Genomic DNA, 20,765 nt, shown 5'->3' on the forward strand with positions numbered 1-20,765 from the left:
TATATATATATATAATTTTAAACAATACCTAACATTTTGACCTTTTTTTCGGATTAAACCTTAAGTTTTTTTTTTTGCCCGAAAAAAACCTGACTTAATAACCACTTTTTCGATTTTCGAAATTATCAGGTTTGTAGATAAATAGCCACTTAGAACTGGTTGACCTATCCTCATTTAATGACTTGGACCATAACCCGTTATCCCTATTTGATAAAAACATGAACCCCTCTTTTAGAAACCCTAGTTTCACATATTATGTTTTTCTCTTCTTATTATACCTTTCCATGGCTTTTTCTTCCATGTCAACCATCACAAGGAGAAATCGTAGCTATGATGCAACCTTGTGCGATTGTGAGGTTGGGGCACCTCTATTTACATTATGGACTCCAAAAAATCATGGGAGAAAATTTTACGGATGTCCAAATTTCAAGGTTAGTCATTGAATGCAAAAATAATGAAATGTTTCATCAAGGTTAGTGGTAGAATCTATTTAAAGATTCGAATTTTTGTTATTTTACAGGGTAAATGAAAAGGCTCTAAATTTTTTGAATGGGTTGATGAAGAACTTACAATACAAAGCTACAAGGATCTATTTCTTGAAATGTACTATGAGATAAAGGTTTTGGAGGAAGAAAATCATGAGAAGAAGTTTGAAATGAATGAACTTAAATTAAAGTTGAAACAAAAAAATGAGAAGGGTAGTGTGAAGAACAAAAGAATAAGTTTTAAGACCAAACTAAGAAACTTTAAGAGCAAAAGTTGAGCGGTGGTTTGTATCTTAAGGTTTTATTAGTGTTGTTAGCTATTTTGTCAAGGCCATTCTAGGATTACAATTTTTGTCAAAAAAAAAAAAAAGGTTTGTTGCCTTTGCCTAACTTGCAGTTTCAATTGATGTATTTGGTAATGTACTTTGTGGACGCTATTTGCTTTTGGTGATGTACTTTCAAAATCTTAATGTTTTTGGTAATGTACTTTGAAGATGTTAATTGTTTTAGTAATGTACTTTAGAGGATGTTAATTCTTTTTGGTAATGTACTTTGAGAGTGTTAATTCTTTTTGGTAATGTACTTTCAAATTTTTAATGTTTTTGATAATGTACTTTGTGTGGTGATTACTACTTTTGTCTTCGTGAGTTATTTCTTTCTTACCGTTGTGAACTATGCAACATCCAATTGGCAATCCACATAAGAATGTGAGTGACTATTTACCTACAAACCTGATAAATACAAAAAAATCAGAAAAGTGGTCATTAAGTAAGGTTTTTTCAGCCAAAAACAAAACTTAAGGTTTAATCCGAAGGACGGGTGGAAACATTTTCTTAATTCTTATCCATTTGTCAACTACAATAATGTCTATAACAACTCAGATCATCTTTCAACACACCTTCAAATCAAAATTACATTAAACTAAATTAACAAAAAAATAAAAACGTCTAAAAAGTCTTGAAAACATTACTTACTATTGGTCAATCCTACACAGCAGTCATTCTAAATCAGTCTTCACCTCCACCAAACCAAAAACCAACACAGAAAAACCCTCTACCACCCCCACCAAAAACCAGAATATATAAAGATAAATTAACCTTATCTATAACACACCTGTGATCAAAAAAAAAAAAAAAAACCCGCCAATTTTAACTATACTAAAACATACATCAAATAAATTACACTCAAAGTCAATAAATTTACGGTTTTATGATTTCTGTAGAACGAGACAGCCACCAGTTGGGATTTTCTTTCATTGAAACAACCCTGCACAAAAATTATTCAATTCACTTACCCATAAGAGCAACATACTTACATTTCTATACAAATATTATACATTGCCTATATCAGTATAGAAATGTAAGCACAAATACAAAGCACATTGTCATTATGGGTAAAAAGTAACAATTTGGTAGGTAAACTAACCGTTTCATTCTTTCCCAAGAACACATCTTTCATAAAGAGCCACAAGCTCTTTTTTATTAGGATTCTTCAACTGAAGCAACTCCGCACCAAAATTATGCTTCGTGAGCTCTTGCTTCAACTTTACAACAGTAAATTTCGAGTAATCTTCCGTTTCTTGACTATAATTACCATCGTACCCTTTAAAAACCGAACCACCATCTTCACTCAAACCAAATTTCAACGGACTATTCGTACTCCTCGACCTCTTATTCCCCCTACCAATCTCCTGAACCGAATCCGTCCCCATTTCATGTTCTCCTTCTTCAACCCGAAACCTTTTTTGTGAAGCGGTTCTAAGTTTGTTATCCAAAGCAGATTCATTAAGCCGAATCGTTGTCATTTGTTGTTGTAACAAATCGAGCTTCCCTTGTGTGGCTTGTAGTTGAACCGAAAGCGCTTCTGCCCGGTTTGTAGCTTCTGCCCGAGCTGCCCGTTCGGTTTCCAATAAACTTTCAAGGACTTGAACCGTATTCGCGCGTTGTTCGTTGTTGGTATTCAATAAATTTTCTATCTCTTTTTCCCTTTCTTCAACTCTTGCTTCTAGAATCGAGACTTTGGATATCGCGTCCATTTCAGCGGATTGGAATTGGTTTAGTTCGTGTGATAAGTCGGTTTTTTGGCGGGAAAGGGTTTCGATGTGTTGTTGGAGTTTTGTGAGTTGGGTCAGCCGGTCCGTGGCTAAGCGTTGGATTTCGTTTTTGTCTTTTTGGGCAGCCATGGCTTCTGCCCGGGCGATGTCGGCTAACTCGGTTGCTCTTTTTGTTTCTTTTTCTGCGGTTCTGCATCTTTCTTGGACTTCTTCGAATCGGTCGAATTCGGATCTGTATTTTTGTTGTAAATGGATTCGTTCTTGTTCTAGAATTCTCGACTCTCTTTCGTATGATTGAGCTGTTGCGTTTGCGGTTTCTAACTGTTTGCTTAATTCCTTGATGTCGGATTTTAAAGCGGATATTTCTGAATCGTAGCTTTTTATTTTCGACTCTGCAGCCTGAGAATTAGAGTACAAGATATTAAATATAATGCATGAAAAACGATTTCCATTATGGTTAGCTATTTAGAAGAATCTCACCTTCAACTCCAACCTCAAAGTAGTTACACGCTGCTCCGCTTGATCAATCTTTGCTGCCTTACTTTTTATTTCCGCTTCCTACAATTTCATTTGTAGTTGAATAAAAATCAGGTTTCAATTCTATATCCCCTCCAAAATATAAAACAAGTGTTTTGTCTGTGCAAAAGACATAAATGCCCTCCTCATGATGATAAACCATTAGAGAGATAGAGAGAGAGGGATGTGTCACCTTGTCAGCTAACGTGCATGCAAATTCCGCCCGTAGAGCATCCTCGCGGTTCTGTGTTTGTTTACTCGCGCGATCTTGAACCGCCGCCGCCTTCTCGAGCGCGCTCTTTGCCTCCCTTACCGCCACGTCATACTTCCGTTTCCACTCCGCCGCCTCCTCTTGAGCCGCCACCGTTTGTTCCCGGGCAGCCGCCAGTCTTGTTTCAGCCGCGCTACTCCTCGCCTTCAAATTCGCTACTTCAGATGAAGCTTGTTCTTCCCCGGCTTTCTGCTTAGATAATGCTACGTCATATTTTCTTTTCCATTCCATGGATTCTCTTTTGGCTGATTCCAGTGTTCTTGATAAGTTGGAGTATTTTTCTTCTAATGAGCTCGAGTTGTTTTTGAGATCGGATATTCGAGTCATGTACTCTTCTGCAAGCTTGTTTTTGTCTTTAATGGCATCTTCATAGCGTTTTATGTAATCGGATTTGTATTTCTCACTTGCTTCTAGTTGTTTTGTGAGTAATCCCATTTTGTCTTCAATTGAGCGACATTTTAAGTGGAGGGAGCTTTTTTCTGAGGTGATGTGGTCTATCTGTTTCTTCACAAAGTCGAGAACTGGACCTTCCAAGCTTAAAAGTCAAAGAAAAAGAAAAATGTTAAAATCTAGAGAAACACTAGCAAAGAAAGTGAGCTTAAAGTTATACTTTCATCTTTTTTTTCTATTACAGAATTGTACTTCCAATTTTTTTCTTAGAGTAACTTACAAAGATGGTTCCTATGCTTTCTAATTTTCACTATGTTTAGTCCAAATCTGAATCTTTTTTTGTTAAATTTGGTCCTTAATTAAAGGTTTCATATCGATTTTGATCCCTAGAACCATGTAATACGAGACACCCAAAATGAATGAAACCTTCAAATAAGGACCAAAACTGAAAAGGGTTTAGCATAATCAAAACGCTTAAGGACCAATTTTGAAATTTACTCTTTTTCTTAATAAGGCATTGTACTTTAAAAAATTACTAAATTGTAGTGTTGTACTTTCAATTTTTTCTTATTAAGACATTATACATTGACAAATCTACCAAAGTATAACAGTGAAAATTGCTTTATATTTGGGTGAGATTGCTATAACTGGGTAGATTTTACAAAGTAAATGTTGTAATAGGAAGAAATGAAAGTAGTATGCTACAAAAAAACAAATCAATGAAAGTACATCGCTATTTATCGCATTTGATAAAAAATATAAAAGCAAAACCTTTGCCGTAAAAAAGAAGCTAGTTTCTGCCACTTTTCTGGACCATAAGCAGTTGCTTCATAGCTGCTTAACAGCTGATCAAGAACCTATATATCACAAAAACAAAACAATTTTGTACCTTTAGGATCAATACATTAATAAGATCTAAAAAAAAAACTTACAACAATATGAACCCAAAAAAGTTAAAGAAGAGATGGTTTTGGCAATTAGCATACTATAAATTTTAGTACCATGGAGTCATGAAAATGATGGAATTATAAATGTAAAAAGTCATTTAAATTTTAAGTATTCATTAGTTATCTTTCAGTGGTTAATGAAAATTTAAGAGATGTTGGTTGCAACTTAATGCAGAAACAATGACCTGATAGAGAAATCTAGAGAAAAGAATCTTTCTCCATTAGGTCCTAACTTTTTACAGATTTGCCTTCATTATTTTTTCCTTCCATTTTCTCAAGCATTACATTTTTTTCTATAAAACTTCTAGACATCATTTATCACGGAAAAAAAGTCAGAGTTTCCCTCCCAACAACCCAACTGTAGTTTCTGAGTCAGTAACATAAATTTACCTTCAGAATATTATCAAACTTTGCAGCTGGAGCTTGACAAGCTGCTCGTAGTTCTTTCTCCATTTTTTGTATGGCATTTGAGCATTGCATGTAAGCCTTCATAAAGGCCTCCCTTTTATAATCCTACATCAATAGTTTATAACATGTATTAAGCAAATAGGTAAAGAAAGGACTCTTTCCAAAAGGAAATTAAGCATTGCATTTTTTGGGACTATCAAAACATAAAGTGTTGCATTTGTGTTATGGGGGAGTCTTGTTATAAAGACAACCATGAATAATCCACTTGTGATGATGAACTCACTCCAACTTCTGGACATGAGATCTAATAGAGGTTTGGGTAACATGGAAGAAATAGCAACGTAATTTAATTGATTTGCTTCTATAATTATATCTTCCTGCTTTAATTTTTTCTTATTAAATACTGTGGATTGAAGAGCCTCCCCAATCACAGCAATGTCATCCAAATACAAATCAATTTTCATTGCTATAATTAAATAGGCTTTTTAAAGTATGATGTCGTAAGAAAGAAAAGATTGAAAGTAGATAGTTGGGTAGATTTTTCAACGAACAATGCCTTTACAAGAACAAAATCTGAAAGTACAATGTTGTAATAGAAAGAAATAAAAGTAGGATACTAAATATGCACAAATAAATGAAAGTATGTTTCTTGTATTTATCCCTAATGGTTTTTCCAGAAAAGCTACCTCGAATTCCTTTGTGAAAAATACACGAAGACGCTTTTCACATCTTTGCCTAGCAGAGCCAGCCCCTACTGCAGTGGAATTAAAAGCAGCCACAGCCTTCTGAACAGCCTCTTCATGTGTTTCTCGTAATGCAGCCTACAAGCATTTGAAAAGTGAATAATCATATCAGCTGACCAAAGGGTAAAATGGGAAAAACAAAAACTATGAAGATTTCAAAAAAAAAAAAAGAAAACATACTTCCTCAGGGGGTCGTGTACGATCGAAAGAAGACTTGTAAACTTCAGTAGCATATTCCAATGCCTTTTGGCATTCTGTTTCTTCAACACTCTGAAATAAATGAATAGTTGACAAGTTGAAATTATCCAATATAGATATGGATGTTTCTTATTGACTAGATGCAGAAATAAACGACTTAATAGAGAGGGTCAGGAAAACGGAAACTTTCCCATTATTTTGATTTGATAAAGCTATCATTTCAATATCCAATACTATCTTATGTTGTATCTTTTTCCTTAAAATTGGATTAACTATACAACATCAACCTGATACTTGATACTTCTACAACATAAAGCAAAAAATACAGCCTTAAAGAACTAACCTGCCATGAGGAAGTGATTGTAGGAACTGCACCATTATTGAGAGCATCTAGAAAAGACTGAGTGATGCCAGCAAAAATAGGTCCATTCATAACCGTGGACCCCAGCTGCTTGGGCCTAGTTCTCTCAAATACAAACCTTGTTAACTCATCCAGTCCTGCTTTGAACTCTGGCCTCAATTTCTCCATCTGCACGTGTGAGTAAGATTTGGGATAACTAATGTTAAAGACAATCTTCCTAAGATGCATGATATATAATAAGTATATTGAATATTGATACTTTTCATGCTTATGAAAAAGATTGCTTACGGATATTTGGTCAAGCCGCTGAAGCTCATTCTCATTGCTCAAAGGTCTCACAAGAGTGAAACAATCCCTATCTGGAAAGAGAGCTCGGATGGATTCTCGAATCTATAAATTATAGGTCATCAATTGTTCAGGAAATTAATAAAGAATATGTGAAAAGTTTAACCATACCTATAAATTTAAAGTTTAAACCATCCACTACATGAACCAAGTGGTGTAGTAGTAGACTATTAGTTTGCTTATCAGTGGTTTTTGGTGCTTAAATTTATAGTATACTTCAATAACATAATTTCAAAGATATTAATTTTTGTTTTGAACAATAGATATCAAGCAAAAGGAAAGACCTCATTTTTGGCTGAAACATCTCTTCCACCACCTTCTACTGGCCTCAAAGCAAGCTCTAGGTAGTCACGAGGAGTTATTTTCCTATTATCCTCAACCAAATCCAAATAGAAATCCTGCAATTCGGAACATGGTGATAAGAAAAAAGTACATAATAAAAGAAGACCAGTATGGCCCCGTTTGCCACATAGGATAAAATTAAAACTTTTTGTCCCACCCAAAAAGGTGGGGGAGAGATCTCTCATTTGTACAAAAGACGAAAATGCCCTCCTAATGATCGAAAAATAACCCTAGAAAGCTTGTCCAGATGTCATGTGTAACAAACGCAGTCGAAAAAAACGAAGTGGTATGAATCAGTATGAATGTACCCTTAGAAGCCACACAAAGATTGGGGAGAATTGTCCAAGTTCAGAAGCTGTGGTTTTTCCCCCCGAGGCTCTGACACGAATATGCTTTGTCATTTCGGTTACAAGAGAGAGACGATCAAGTGCAGCCTCATCTATACCTCCCATCTGACAAAAGAAAGACATGAACAATGAGATGAAATAACAACCATGCATAGAACGAATCAATGCGATTAACAAAAAAAACCAACCTGGTTGTATATGAACATGCTTGATAAGAGTACAGCAAGAGAGAAGATCTGTGTGCTGTATGTTCCCTGTAAAATGGAATGTGTAGAAAAGGAAATAAGAATATCATCAAACAATTTAACATAAAGGCTCTAAAATATTTTATAAGAAGTCAAGCCAACCGTTTGATCATAGGCATCAATTCCTTCACTATCAATCAATAGAAGATTATACTCAGTTCCATCAAGGGCAGTTCTTTTTAAAGGAGTACTCCACAGCCAAAGCCCTTTTGTGCAAGGGCGATGAGTTGATGCCACCTTAAATCCACTACTCCTTCCAAGAAGCTACAAATATTAAAATGCAGTGTATTATGTATGAATAAACTTCATAAACTTTGCCACTTATCATGGAAGTGGAAACTAACATGTTATAAAAGGGGCAAGGCATTAATAGATGTAACGTGTACCCAAAATCCAGATCAACAAATCAACGTATGAAAAGGTCAATCTTTTTCATAAATAAAAAAATACAATGCCAATATACTATAAATTATGTCATGTTTCTAACTATTATGTAACACCAAATGCTAATAGCTTCTGCAAAATTAGACATGGTCTCTCAAAATGGAGTTTACTTTCCCAGTTTTGAACTGATGAACTTCACTTATATTGGGAACCTCATATATATATATATATATATATATATATATATATATATATATATATATATATATATATATATATATATATATATATATATATATATATATATATATATATATATATATATATATATATATAAGTTACATACAGAAGGCTTCACTTTTTAATTCGGTTTTTTTTTAAATGATTTGACTACTCCTGTAGTTGAACTTGTATCCATATTCATCAAAACTTAGCAATATCAATTGAATTCATGATGTGAACGATGTTAGAGAATTAACAAAATGGCATATGCTAATCGCCATCATATTGGTAAACAATCCCTGATGAATCAAACATTCTATAGATTTTACCCTTAATTCTTATTTATTCTGTCTTGATTGAGTGTATAATTTCTTCACTTCTTGACCTAAAACTTATTAGAACCCACATGAACTCATAGTTTTTATCCATAATTCTTATCAAATTTAGATGAATAGGATTTTGTATGCAACATCTATCAATAGGATAGAGTGTGTTACATATTTACATAACAACCAACAGCTTTTGCAGTTCTTTATTACAACTTACATCAAACATCTAGAGCTATACTTCATACTAAATCTGAAGTGTTATAAGTATGGAGAGCATTCTTAATGAACTATACCTTCTACTATTAACTTATCCCTATGCAACCAGCTCTTCATACTTCATAGCCACACCATCCAAAACCCTAACTCTAGAATAAGCAAAAAATAGTTCAAACACCACAAACCCAGTAGCTAACTAGCTATGCATCATTAATTTTGATTAAAAAAATCAAACTTGCTCAGGAAGCAGGGATAGTGAACTGTTATGAATGAAATAGATGGCACTCCAAATTTGTCGTACTGGGCCAATTCAACTAATCTACATAAGCTATAATCAACCGCATAGCAATTAACGTAACAAATTTCCCAATAATGATTCTATAGTCCTTAAGTATGCACAAATCATGGTTCAATTACTCATTACTTGGTAACAACTAAAACTGGTGCCAATCAGCTACTTATTACTACATTTATACTGAATTAACCAGTTTCGTAAGTAATGGTTACATTAAAACCCTAATTTCAAATTTACGACCATAAAGAAAGGAATCAGGCATGAAGTATTTCTACAAAACCCAAAACCCAAGGTCTCCCCTTGAAAGAGATCGAAAAGTACCTGATTTAAGATATAACTCTTGCCTTGGCGAGCACGACCACAGACTGAAACCACGCCGATGGGTTCTTTAACAAGCTGAAGAAGAGAAACAGCTTCGGGATCCATCTGAAACTTTCCTCTCTCGTCGCAATAGACGAGACGAATGGGCCTGGCAGGGCCAGAAGCGACGGAAGTGGATGGTGAAAAAAGAGGAGTTGAAGAGGACGGCGTCGACGGTGATTGTTGAGACGAGTCATTGGAAGTGCTCCTGCTGAAAAATCTCATCGTGCTTAGATCGTATGCTACAAGGACAAACCGATTGCGTTTATGAACTTGGAAGTTGAAGTTGGAATAGTGACTGTTTGTGGGAACGTTTTGCCGAAGGAAAAAAGAAAATTCTAGGACGGACAGTTGCTTTAAAGGGAAAATGATTTTAGGAGAGGGTAACTATATCTTTTATGTGTTCATATATTGGTAATTTATTTTTTATTTTTTTTTTTTTTTTTTTGTACATAATAAAGCAACTAACTTGTTTTAACTGTTTAAATTACATAAATATTACCGGCTAATACCTATTTTAACCGGTAACTCAAAGGGAAAATGACTTGGGAGGGTAACTACCTCTTATCCGTGTTCGCATGTTGGCAACTTCTTATTTTTTGTACATAAGAAAGCAACTAACTTGTTTTAACTGTGTAACATCCCAAAAATCATGACCAAAAATTTCGTTTTTAATTTAATACTAAAACCATAATTGTCAAACCATTAATCTAATACTCCGACATCGGGCCCCGCCCGACATCAGGCCATGCCTGGCATCGAGCCTCGCTTGGTATACAGGTATGTCTCTCTTAGGCCCCTCTTGTCTCCGGGCCCCGCCCGCTAAACACATACAATCATATAACATGCTAACACATAAAGAAACATACTCTACTATATCCCTATCCTAAGAAACATACTCTGCTAATAATGAGATACGGAACATCGTCCGTACTCAGCTAGTGATGAGATATGGAACCTCGCCCACACTTTCCTCCTTACCAGGCACATACAAGTATCACATAGACAACAAGTATAATCTAACATCCAAACATTCCTCGGGCACCCGCCCGACATCGGACCTTGGTCTGGAATAACATACTAGCATACAATGCCTAGGGCTAACCCTCGAGTCTTCCTACTCATAGACTACATGGGCTGACATTATGGCCTTAGACCCATTCACACAGTGAGGAGACTCACCTTGCACTGTTGAAGCCTTGGCTGGAACTAGTTGAGTACGGACGAAGTTCCATATCTCATTATTAGCAGAGTACGTTTCTTAGGACAAGGATACAGTAGAGTATGTTTCTTTATGTGTTAGCATGTTATATGATTACATGTGTTTAGTGGGCGGGGCCTAAGAGAGACAGATCTGTATACCGAGCGGGGCTCAATGTCAGACGGGGCCTGATGCCGGGCGGGGCCCGATGCCGGAGTATTAAATTAACGGTTTGACAATTATGGTTTTAGTATTAATTTAAAAACGAAATTTTTGTTCATGATTTTTGGGATGTTACAGAGTTAAAACAAGTTAGTTGCTTTCTTATGTACAAAAAATAAGAAGTTGCCAATATGTGAACACGGATAAGAGGTAGTTACCCTCCTAAGTCATTTTCCTTTTGAGTTACCGGTTAAAACAGGTATTAACCGGTAATATTAGTGTAATTTAAACAGTTAAAACAAGTTAGTTGCTTTATTATGTACAAAAAATAAGAAGTTGTCAATATGTGAACACAGATAAGAGGTAGTTACCCTCCTAAGTCATTTTCCCTGCTTTAAATCCTTTTTCCAAATATATTTAAAAAGGTAACAAATTTTTTATTTTATTCACGTGTAGTTCCTAATATTTTTTTTTATTATATATTTGTCACTAAACTATTAAAATTGTTCACATTTTACCTTACCGGTCGTAAGGATAAATTGTGAACAGTTTCATTAATTCAGTGGCAAATAAATAATGAAAAAAAGTTTAATGACTAAATGTAAACAAAATTGAAAATTCGTAAAAAAACTTTAATGTCTAAATGTGAACAAACTTCGTCTTCTATTATGTTTTAGCAAATTATTTATTTTTGTTAAATTCTAGCAACATTTATTGATGAAGAAATCTATGAAATAGAAAAACAAAACCTCGAAAAATATATTTAAAAAAATCGAAAAACCAATGGTTTGGTATTTTCCAAAATAAAAAATCAAAATTTCCAATCTGATTTTGGTTTAACTAAAAAATGAACCATTCTCAACCATAATGTCGTTTTAATTGTTGAATATATAGCTATTTTTTTTTTCTTAAAAACAAATATTTTTGTAAAGGTAATATGGATTGGGTGGTTTGGGCGCAACATTTCATAAAACATGTTAACGATTTTACTTAACTCTATATGTCTATATGTCTGGTTAAATAACCATAAATTTCAATAATTATTCAAACTTTTTAAGAAAATACAATCTCAAATATAAATCAATTGTCCGGATAAATTAAAAACGTCTAAATTCTAAACAACTTGACTTTCATTTTCGATATTCTTTTTATAGTAAATATACTAATATGATGTATGTCAATACATAGAGTATAACAACATATATAATGTATCAATGTATTTATGTATTCTTTTATAAACAACGTATATGGTTTAATGTATGATAACTTATGTGTTGCATAATTTTATAACATAAAATTCATACATATAATATTAGAATAATTTTTATACATATAATATTGTATAGTTTTATAACATAAAACTTATACATATAATAATGGTTTGGTTTTTCGTTTTATTGTACCTTTTTTTGTATTTCATAGATTTTTTCATCAACAAATGGTGTTATTTTTTAACAAAAATACATAATTTGCTAAAACATAATACAAGAGAAAAGTTTGTTCACATTTAATCATTAAACTTTTTTGACATGGAAACGAACTTTCGACTTTGTTCATAAAAATTTTCACTAAACTTTTTTTCATTATCTATTTGTCACTGGGTTATTGAAACTATTCATATTTTACCCTTATGACCGGTAACAGCCAGTCATAAGGGTAAAATGTGAATAGTTTCAATTGTTTAGTGACAAATAGATAATGAAAAAAAGTTTAGTGACTAAATGTGAACAAAGTTGAAAGTTCGTTACCCTTTCAAGTCATTATCCCAATACAAAAATACCATATGTGATTGATCTAAGTTCGGTTTGTTTATTTCTTATTGGTTCTTAATAAGACCGGAGTGTGTGGGGGAAACTTCTCTTATTTTTTGTGGGTCACAACACCTTTTTCCTCACTTTTCTTTCCTTCACCAAAAGCCAAGGAGTGTGCGTGAAGCTCCTCTTGCTTTCTTTTGATTTTTTTTAAATAAAATTAATTGATTTTATTATTTTAATGATAATTGGAATATTAAAATATAGTGTCTATTTTGTAATTTTCGAAAACTATTTTTGTGAAGAGAATTTAAAGTTGGGATGTATTCTGCCATAAGACCAAAACATGGGGGCCAAATATGTCATTTCCAGAGACCTCTTCCTTATGAACCTGAAAACTAAAAACAAAAAAAACATAAAAAACAAATTCCAGCCAATCACAAGAAAAGAGAGTGCGACAACCCCTCCCCCCACCTCCTCATCACACCTCCTATCCCGCACCGCCGGTGCGGTGTTCCTCCGAGCGGAAATGGCTCCCGCACACCCTTCCCACTTCACTCCGTCCAGCCTAAGTGATAGCTCTAAATCATCTGATTTAAAAGGGTTTGATTACATTTTATTTTGGCATATAAATCCGAAATTAGCACTTATTCGATCTGACTCATATTCATATAAAAAAGAAAAAAAAATGACATGTTCTTTCTTTTCCCTTAACCTACATGTTCTTTCTCTTATTGCATCTAGCGAACACCTGCCTCCATCCTTCTCTTTTTCTTGCATCTCCGTCGTCATAAAGCATCGGCGCCCACCACACACAATTGGCCGTCAAATAAGAATCCTTCAAGCTTTTATGAAATCGGTAATTCTTCTTTTAATTTTCTTGTTGATCAGTAATGAGTAAACAATACATTTAAGATTAACAGATTCTTATATGACTACATGATCATCATCTAAATTAATAAAGTTAAAAAATAGTAATAATATACTATAAATATATTTCTTAATCACGTATGATTATTAAGAATAACAATCTAATATTTTTAAGCATAACAACTAAACATTTTCCTAATATACGAAATAAAAAAAGGCATTGTTTATTAATATATTAGCATAACATATAGCATAAGGATTCAATTAGGAAGAATAGAAATCAACATCAATATCACTTAAATTTGACATGATACAACAATTGAACTGTTAAAAACAAAAAATATTAATAATATCGATTGAAAATCATGATAAAATCAAATACTAACTGAACAACAACAACATTAATATCGATTCAAAATCAAATAGCAAAAAACAAAAAATCATAAATGTGAAAAAAACTATTGAAAATAGGTGTCAAATGTCATAACTTATTGGTATAATTTTGGGAATAATAACAAAATTCTTTTAAGGTTGCCCTCTAAAGCTAAAATAACTAGAAAAGTATTTAAGAGAGTAAGATAAATAGTTTATTAATTTATAATAGTTTGATAAATTAATTAGAAACTAGTTGCAATTGAATTAATTTGGAATTAATTTAAAATTAATTAGAATTAATCAGGATATTATTTAAAGATACAAAGACTGAATATTAATTGTCCAATAGTTAAACAACTAGAATATTTTGGAACCCTAAAGAGGGTGGACGAATTTAAGGAATAAATCCTTAAAGGATTTTGTCTATAGTTGCTGATAAGGTAGGGATTTGAAGTAGGATTAAATCTGATTATTTAATTAATTCAAATCTATTTTCTTTGCAGGTTTGCTCAACCATAAATAGACCATCATGGCCCTCATTAATTTCGTAAATAACACTCTTGCATTCTCAGATTTCGAGTTTTGCAAGTCACTTCCCATCTCTCATAATTTTCTGGTGTTTAGCCTTTTGGGTGTGATCCTTTAGAGGCATTCTACTTTGGGTGCTAGTCTTCCAAGAGCTTCAAAGGTTTTTGAGATCTACAAAGATTCAAGAAGCAAATTTTATTTTGTTTAAAGGTTTGAAATCTTATCTCTCTTTGTAGTATTAAGTATTAGTTTTGAAAGTAGATTGTTATAGCTAGTAATACCTAGATCCTAAGGCGCATCTACACTTAGGTAAATTTTGATTGCTCCTACTACCTAGATACAGTGAATTGAAATCTTGTTTGCTTTTAGAGTTTTAGGGTGCTATTTTTTTATAATTTTGTTTTTGTGGTTAATTTTATTCGTTTTCACCAAAGCGTAGGTTTAATAACCATAACCCTAAAGTTAAAATCGAAACTGAAAAGAAACATGTGAGTCGATAGACGTGACACGTCTCCTCTAGGGCGCGTCGCGTTTTCTAAGTTTTGGCTCAATTGGTTTCGAAACCCTAACTTGGTTGACAAGTTTCCTAAATTATGCAACAATGAATGTAAATTTGAATATTTTTCAAATTTTGGATAATTACCTCTTTACTAAAATATTATTTTAGTTGTTTGAATCTAAATATTCGAATTTTAGATTAATTTGAATTATTAATTAATAAGATTTTGAATTTGAATATTTAATTAATTAAAATTTTAGTATTTATCTTTGAATAATATTTAATGAAATAATTAAATTAGAATCTTTTAAAAAATGGAATATAAATCTAAAAATTTATAAATTTATATATGTACTATGAAGCTACATGTATAACAATCATACAACATGTGTCATCACGTGTTTGGAAATACATTATGTAAAAGGGTAGTTGCATAGCTACCATTTGCCAAAACATAAAAATAAAAAAGCTTCATTTTTAGTTGGAACATTATTGGCACTGAGCCATGTCTCACGTGTGATGGCTCCTATAGGAGCTACATAAAATGCAACAATGAACTTCTTGATTCTATTATATATTGGAATGTTCAAATGATTGGTCAGTATGATTGTATAAATTACTAATTATGTAATCATCATCTATGATTGTGGCTGAGATGTGGGAGCATTATCCGGATTTGTTCACCACAACAGACTTTGAGGTCGAAGCCTAGTTCAAGTGGGAGAGAGTTGTAACATCCCGATTCCTAGGTATGAGATTTTTTATCAAAAAGTCAAATTTTCCTTAAAACTCGTCGAGTTGATGGCCTCAACTCGACGTGTTGAAAGTTTTTGGGTCGCGAATCTTTTTGGGCAAACTCGACAAGTTGAAGAGGAAGACTCGACGAGTTGGTGGTTGAATATGAAACCCAAAATTTTAAGGTGTTGCACCTTATTTAAAGGCCTTAAGTCCCATTGATGGCCTCCCTAATCGATTGATGCTTGACCTGCAGGATGGTCAAGACCGAGAATCAGAGGCCGCATGGCAATTTGCAGCCTCTGGAGGTTCCCATGTGGAAATGGGAGCAAATTTTGATGGATTTCATCATCAAGTTGCCGAAGACAGCAAAGGGTTTGATTCTATTTGGGTCATCGTGGATCGATTGACCTGTTGGATTAGTGTCTAAGTCCATAACTGTTTTGGTATGTACTTGACCCGATTATGAGCATGGTCCTTTTGGGTTGCCTTCACTATAGCAATATGTGGGATGATTTAAGGAGAGAAAGGTTTAAATATGATTTATTAATATATTATGAGAATAATATATTAAAGGAGAAATCATATTGTTTAATTAATATTAGTCAAGAATTAATTGTTAATTAATTTTGTGGCTAAAAGAGATTAATTAAACTTAGGGGACTGAAGTTGTAATTATAAGATAATTATAATTGGGCTATAGATCACCAAATAATATATAGGTTGGACGAATTCTATGGGTAGCCCATTAGAAATCGTCCAAGGGATATGTTTAAGGAGTCCATGGGCTGCTTAGGGCCTAAGCAGTCAAATTAGGGTTTCCTAGTTGTAAACCCTAATAGCCTACATGTATATAAAGGGCCCCTATGCCCCAAAAACGTGGACAAGTCTTCCATTAGGGTTTCTAGCCGTTTTTGGTGCCTCCTTTTCTTCTCCTCTTCATCCAAGTTGCATATGGTGTTTGTGACTCCATTAGAGGTACTACACTTGTGGTACTTGCTTTCAAGAGCTAAGGAAATTCAAGGAACTAGTTGTTATTGCTATATAACAACAAAAGGTATGTATTCTAGCTTTATATATGAATTTCGAAAATTATAGTAGCATGCCAGGTTTCTTTTTGTGTTCATAAAGTTGTATAACTAATAGTGAAAACATAGATCCAATACTAGGGTTGCATGCACACATAGGATTGTTTGTATTAAAACCCTCAGTGGTATCAGAGCCATTGGTTTTTGTTTTCAATTAGCTTTTATTCAAATTTATGAACTTGACATATTAGGGTTTATGGCTAATGAACCCTAAAGGCTAGGTATTTTTCGCAATTAGGGTTGATAAACCCTAGATGGCGATTTTTGCTAGGGTTTCCCAAATCCTTTCCTTAGCCTCCAAGATTTTGAAATCTAGGGTTTTCCAACCCTTGGATTTCGAAATTACCTCCTTCCCCAAGGTTAGATCCTAAATTTTAGGGATTTGGATAATCCCATATCTTGTAATTATCTTTTAATTGTTAAATATGGTAATTAAAGATCTTGAATTATCCCATCCCTTATTTTCGAGATTTAGAGAGGGATTCAAGGGATTTGGATATCTTAGATGTATAATTGGTAATTATCCTCATGATCTAGATAATCCCTTGTGATTTAATAATTTAAATTAATTGTTTAATTTATGGTAATTATTAAATCAACAGTTTTAATATTTAAAATTTTAATTTAAATGTCTCAAATTCAAAATTTTAAGTGAGATTAATACCTAATTGTTTTGAAGAGTTTCAAAACTTGCCCTCAAGTTTTGGAATTTAAATTGTTGATTAAAAGTTAATTTTGAAAGTCTAAAATTCAAAACCCTGATTTTGAAAAGTTCAAATTAAACCCTTATGGTTTTATTAAATTAATTAAGTGTATAATTAAAAGAGAGTTAATAAATCCATAATGATTTTGGTTAATTAAAAGTATAATATAAACCACCTAGTATTTTAAAAGTGTAAAATACACCCTATACTATATATGACATTAAAAGTCTAATATTATATATGTATGAGTAAACAGTCAGTCTTACCGTTAGTAGGCCTCATTCACGAAGCTGGTCTATAAGGGGTGTTTAAGGAAATTGCCTATAATATGGCGATTGAATGGGTATCCACTCTTACCCACCGCACTCTTGACTAGTGGAGGGTCGTTAGCCTAACGGGTAGGATAGGACAGAAACCTTCCATTAAAAGTATAATGAAGTACAAAGTAACTAAATGTTGTTTTTTCAAATTCCCAAATCATAGTTACTTTAGGCAAAATGTGAAATTGTATGCTAACCCATGGAATTACACTTTGTACCCTTGTCAAACGTTAGTGGAGCGTGTGTGGTTAACCGGCACACTAATTTGGGGATGACATTGGTAGCGAAGGGTGACTCGATGTTTGTCATAGATCAATGGAGCGTGTGTGGCTAACCGGCACATTGATTAGGTGATTGTAGCATTGGGTGCACCACGTGATTCGTATGGTTATTCACACCTTGTTTGTGATCCTCGGCATCCCAGTCACGAATAGTAGGGCATAATCGAGATTAAACATGCCATTGAAGAGTTCAATGAGTCTCAAAAGATCTAGGAGTTTCAATCCATTTAAAACTTAAACTTCTTTTTCGTTTTTCATGGTGGAAATTGGTAAATCGTCATTTACCTACCTTCAAATATTCTGCAACTAGATTACGGCATCCCTCTTCTAGGTTGTAGAGTATTGTGTTGGATCCTAGCTTGATGTTTCATTTGGGTGTTGCATCAAGAATTCTAATCAACTTAACTTGAATTTTCTCCCGTTTTGTAGATGTCTGAATCTTACAATAGTCTTCCCAAATCCTTTGGAACGAGCTTTCCAAATGAAGATGACGTTCCGAGATACGATCAAGGAAATGAGAGTCATGCTTCACTTCCTCCACCTCCTCCAATTATTCTCCCTGACCCACAAGTTCAAAGGCTTGAAAAGTTCAAGCTCACTCAAGCCCTTTTGGCAAGTAAACACGAAGATGGGAAACCTGTGTGTGCGCACGTCTTAGAGATGAAGTCATACATTGATAGGTTAAACATGTTGGGTGTCGAGATTTCAAGTGGGTTGGATATTGACTGGGTTCTTCAGTCACTTCCTGAATCATATAGTGAGTTCGTTAGAGAGTACTATATGATGGATCACGACGTGACCCTAATTGATCTCACCTACTTGCTTATAGCTGCTGAATCAACAATGATTTGGCGTACCGGTCAAGCAAATTTGTCTAGTGAATCAAACTCCCAAACTTCAATGGATACTGGCAACATTGGAAGTCCAGAAAGAACTAAATCTGTGATTGTCCGATGTGTTGTGCCAAAGGAGTCTATTTGCTATTATTGCCAAGAGAAGGGGCATTGGAAACGAAGCTGCCCAAATTACCTGAGAGATCTAAGAGATGGGAGAGTCAAGTTGTTTGGCTCCACTTCAGGTAAAATCTATTATCTAACTCTTTTAAGTTCCTATTCTAGATTCTTAATGCATAATGTGATAAGATTGCATTTTGATGTTTTGTAGGATCGAAGAAAAGAGAGGAAGCTTAAGGGAAGAAGTGAGCTGAATCTGATCGTGAAGAAATGGATTTCGATCGCATTACTTGAAGATTGGATTCTTGAGCTACTACTTGGAGTTAGAATAGATTGTTAAGAAATATGTAATAACATAGTTTTTCAATTGAGTTGAATTGTAAGGACAAAATTTTTTCCGCAATAAAATGAATTTTGACTTTATCTTATTTATTTATCCTTGCAATGGCATGTATGAAAGAATTGATGTTTGAATGTTTCTATTATTAGCAATAATGGATTTGATTCTTAATTGTGTTATTTGTAGAAATGTCAAAATTTTACCAAATAGGGAGAGTTTCTCATCACCCAAGTTTCAATTGGACAGAAACTTGGAATCATGCAATGTGCATTGTATGATGAATGAAAAACTTTCACATTTGGGAACCTTAGACTAATTCTTTGGCAAAGTGACAATTGAAGGACTAGGAAATCGAGTACACTAGGTCGTACGTTGATCAAGTCTACCACAAGAGTGACAAAGATATTCGTCATGATTTACTAAAGTTTAGTAAATATGGTTATACTTATAAGATTAAGTATAATTCTAAGTTGATTGAAAGAGTTTCAATGAATAGTAGAACGAATAAAGAAGAATCAAGTAGGCAGAAAGATAAAAGTTTCTCTATTCTAAGAAGAAGGGAGAGTACCTTTTATTGTGTTTTATGATATGTCTTTATGATTAAGAACCATGTCTCAATTGATCCTCTAAGTGAGTCTTAGTGCGATTGCATGTCTAAGAAGAGGAATTGAGAATTGTAGAAATGGTTAAATCAAAGAGTCAATCATACTTCGTTCCAATATCAAGTCTTAGAGTCAAGATTGTGACATTGAGTGAAAAAGTCTTAAGTAGGTTTATAACACTCATCAAATGTGGAATTTGGAAAAGTTTTCTTATTCTTGCACATTTGAAATTGGTAAGTTGTGCTGTCTTGGATAAGACAAAGACCAACTAGGACCAATTGTGTGAAGTGTTTTGTCTTGATAAATGCTTCACTAACTATTGAATATTTGTTTGTCAAGAAATGTTCCTTGACAAGAGAATCTTATATGTCAAGAAGTCAGTGGGAGTCTTAATGGTCTTGAAAAGGTTTCAAGAACAAATCAAGAATAAACCTTATCGATCATCACTAGCACACGACTTGAGGTTTACAACCTATCGTGCTGACATTGTTTTGTTTCTGTGCCATTCCAATTGAGTTAATTGTGTATATGAGTTCTATGAGTTCTCATTTGAATACACACTAAAGCCTTAGTCGATGGAAAGTAAATTGATATGTAAGGACAAGTTACTAAACTACTTGGAAGGCATGGTGGGCACTCGTGTTACCATAGGGCAAGAAATCAAGATTAAGAAAGTTCAGTCCATATGAGTTTGGATTTGTCGCAAACCTTGTTTTTGGCAAATTCACATGGATAGGAACTCATACACCATAAAATCTAAGTGTCATAAGATTCCCTCCTTCATGAAAATGACTGTGAGGAAATGCTTTCACTAAGAGAGATTTTAAGAAGATAGCAATTGTAAAAATTGTATTCTCAAATTCGATTATGGTTATGGCATCCCTTTCCATAGTTCGAAT

The 20,765-nt window shown here is 33.7% G+C and overlaps 1 protein-coding gene across 1 annotated transcript; it reads right to left on the reverse strand.

Annotated features, from left to right (window-relative positions):
* Positions 1-1,384: 1,384 nt before the first annotated feature.
* Positions 1,385-9,794, reverse strand: LOC111906594 (uncharacterized). Its single transcript, XM_023902349.3, has 15 exons — positions 9,419-9,794; positions 7,754-7,915; positions 7,595-7,660; positions 7,368-7,511; positions 7,002-7,115; positions 6,661-6,762; positions 6,355-6,540; positions 5,994-6,083; positions 5,757-5,891; positions 5,053-5,175; positions 4,487-4,572; positions 3,248-3,860; positions 3,019-3,096; positions 1,911-2,937; positions 1,385-1,751 (listed from the first exon to the last, which is right to left on the reverse strand). The coding sequence occupies exons 1-14, from the start codon at positions 9,680-9,682 to the stop codon at positions 1,915-1,917; spliced, it is 3,186 nt and encodes a 1,061-aa protein (XP_023758117.1). The 5' UTR covers positions 9,683-9,794; the 3' UTR covers positions 1,385-1,751; positions 1,911-1,914.
* Positions 9,795-20,765: the final 10,971 nt, after the last annotated feature.

This window comes from Lactuca sativa, chromosome 7 (assembly GCF_002870075.4).
Source record: "Lactuca sativa cultivar Salinas chromosome 7, Lsat_Salinas_v11, whole genome shotgun sequence".
NCBI lineage: Eukaryota > Viridiplantae > Streptophyta > Magnoliopsida > Asterales > Asteraceae > Lactuca > Lactuca sativa.

What these genes read in the sequence shown, in the direction of transcription:
- LOC111906594 (XM_023902349.3), bottom strand. Translation starts at nt 9,682, where the DNA reads ATGAGATTTTTCAGCAGGAGCACTTCCAATGACTCGTCTCAACAATCA. An exon ending in AGCGGCTTGACCAAATATCC is followed by an intron (nt 6,541 to 6,660) that starts GTAAGCAATCTT and finishes TCACACGTGCAG; the next exon opens with ATGGAGAAATTGAGGCCAGA. An exon ending in CATGCACGTTAGCTGACAAG is followed by an intron (nt 3,097 to 3,247) that starts GTGACACATCCC and finishes ATGAAATTGTAG; the next exon opens with GAAGCGGAAATAAAAAGTAA.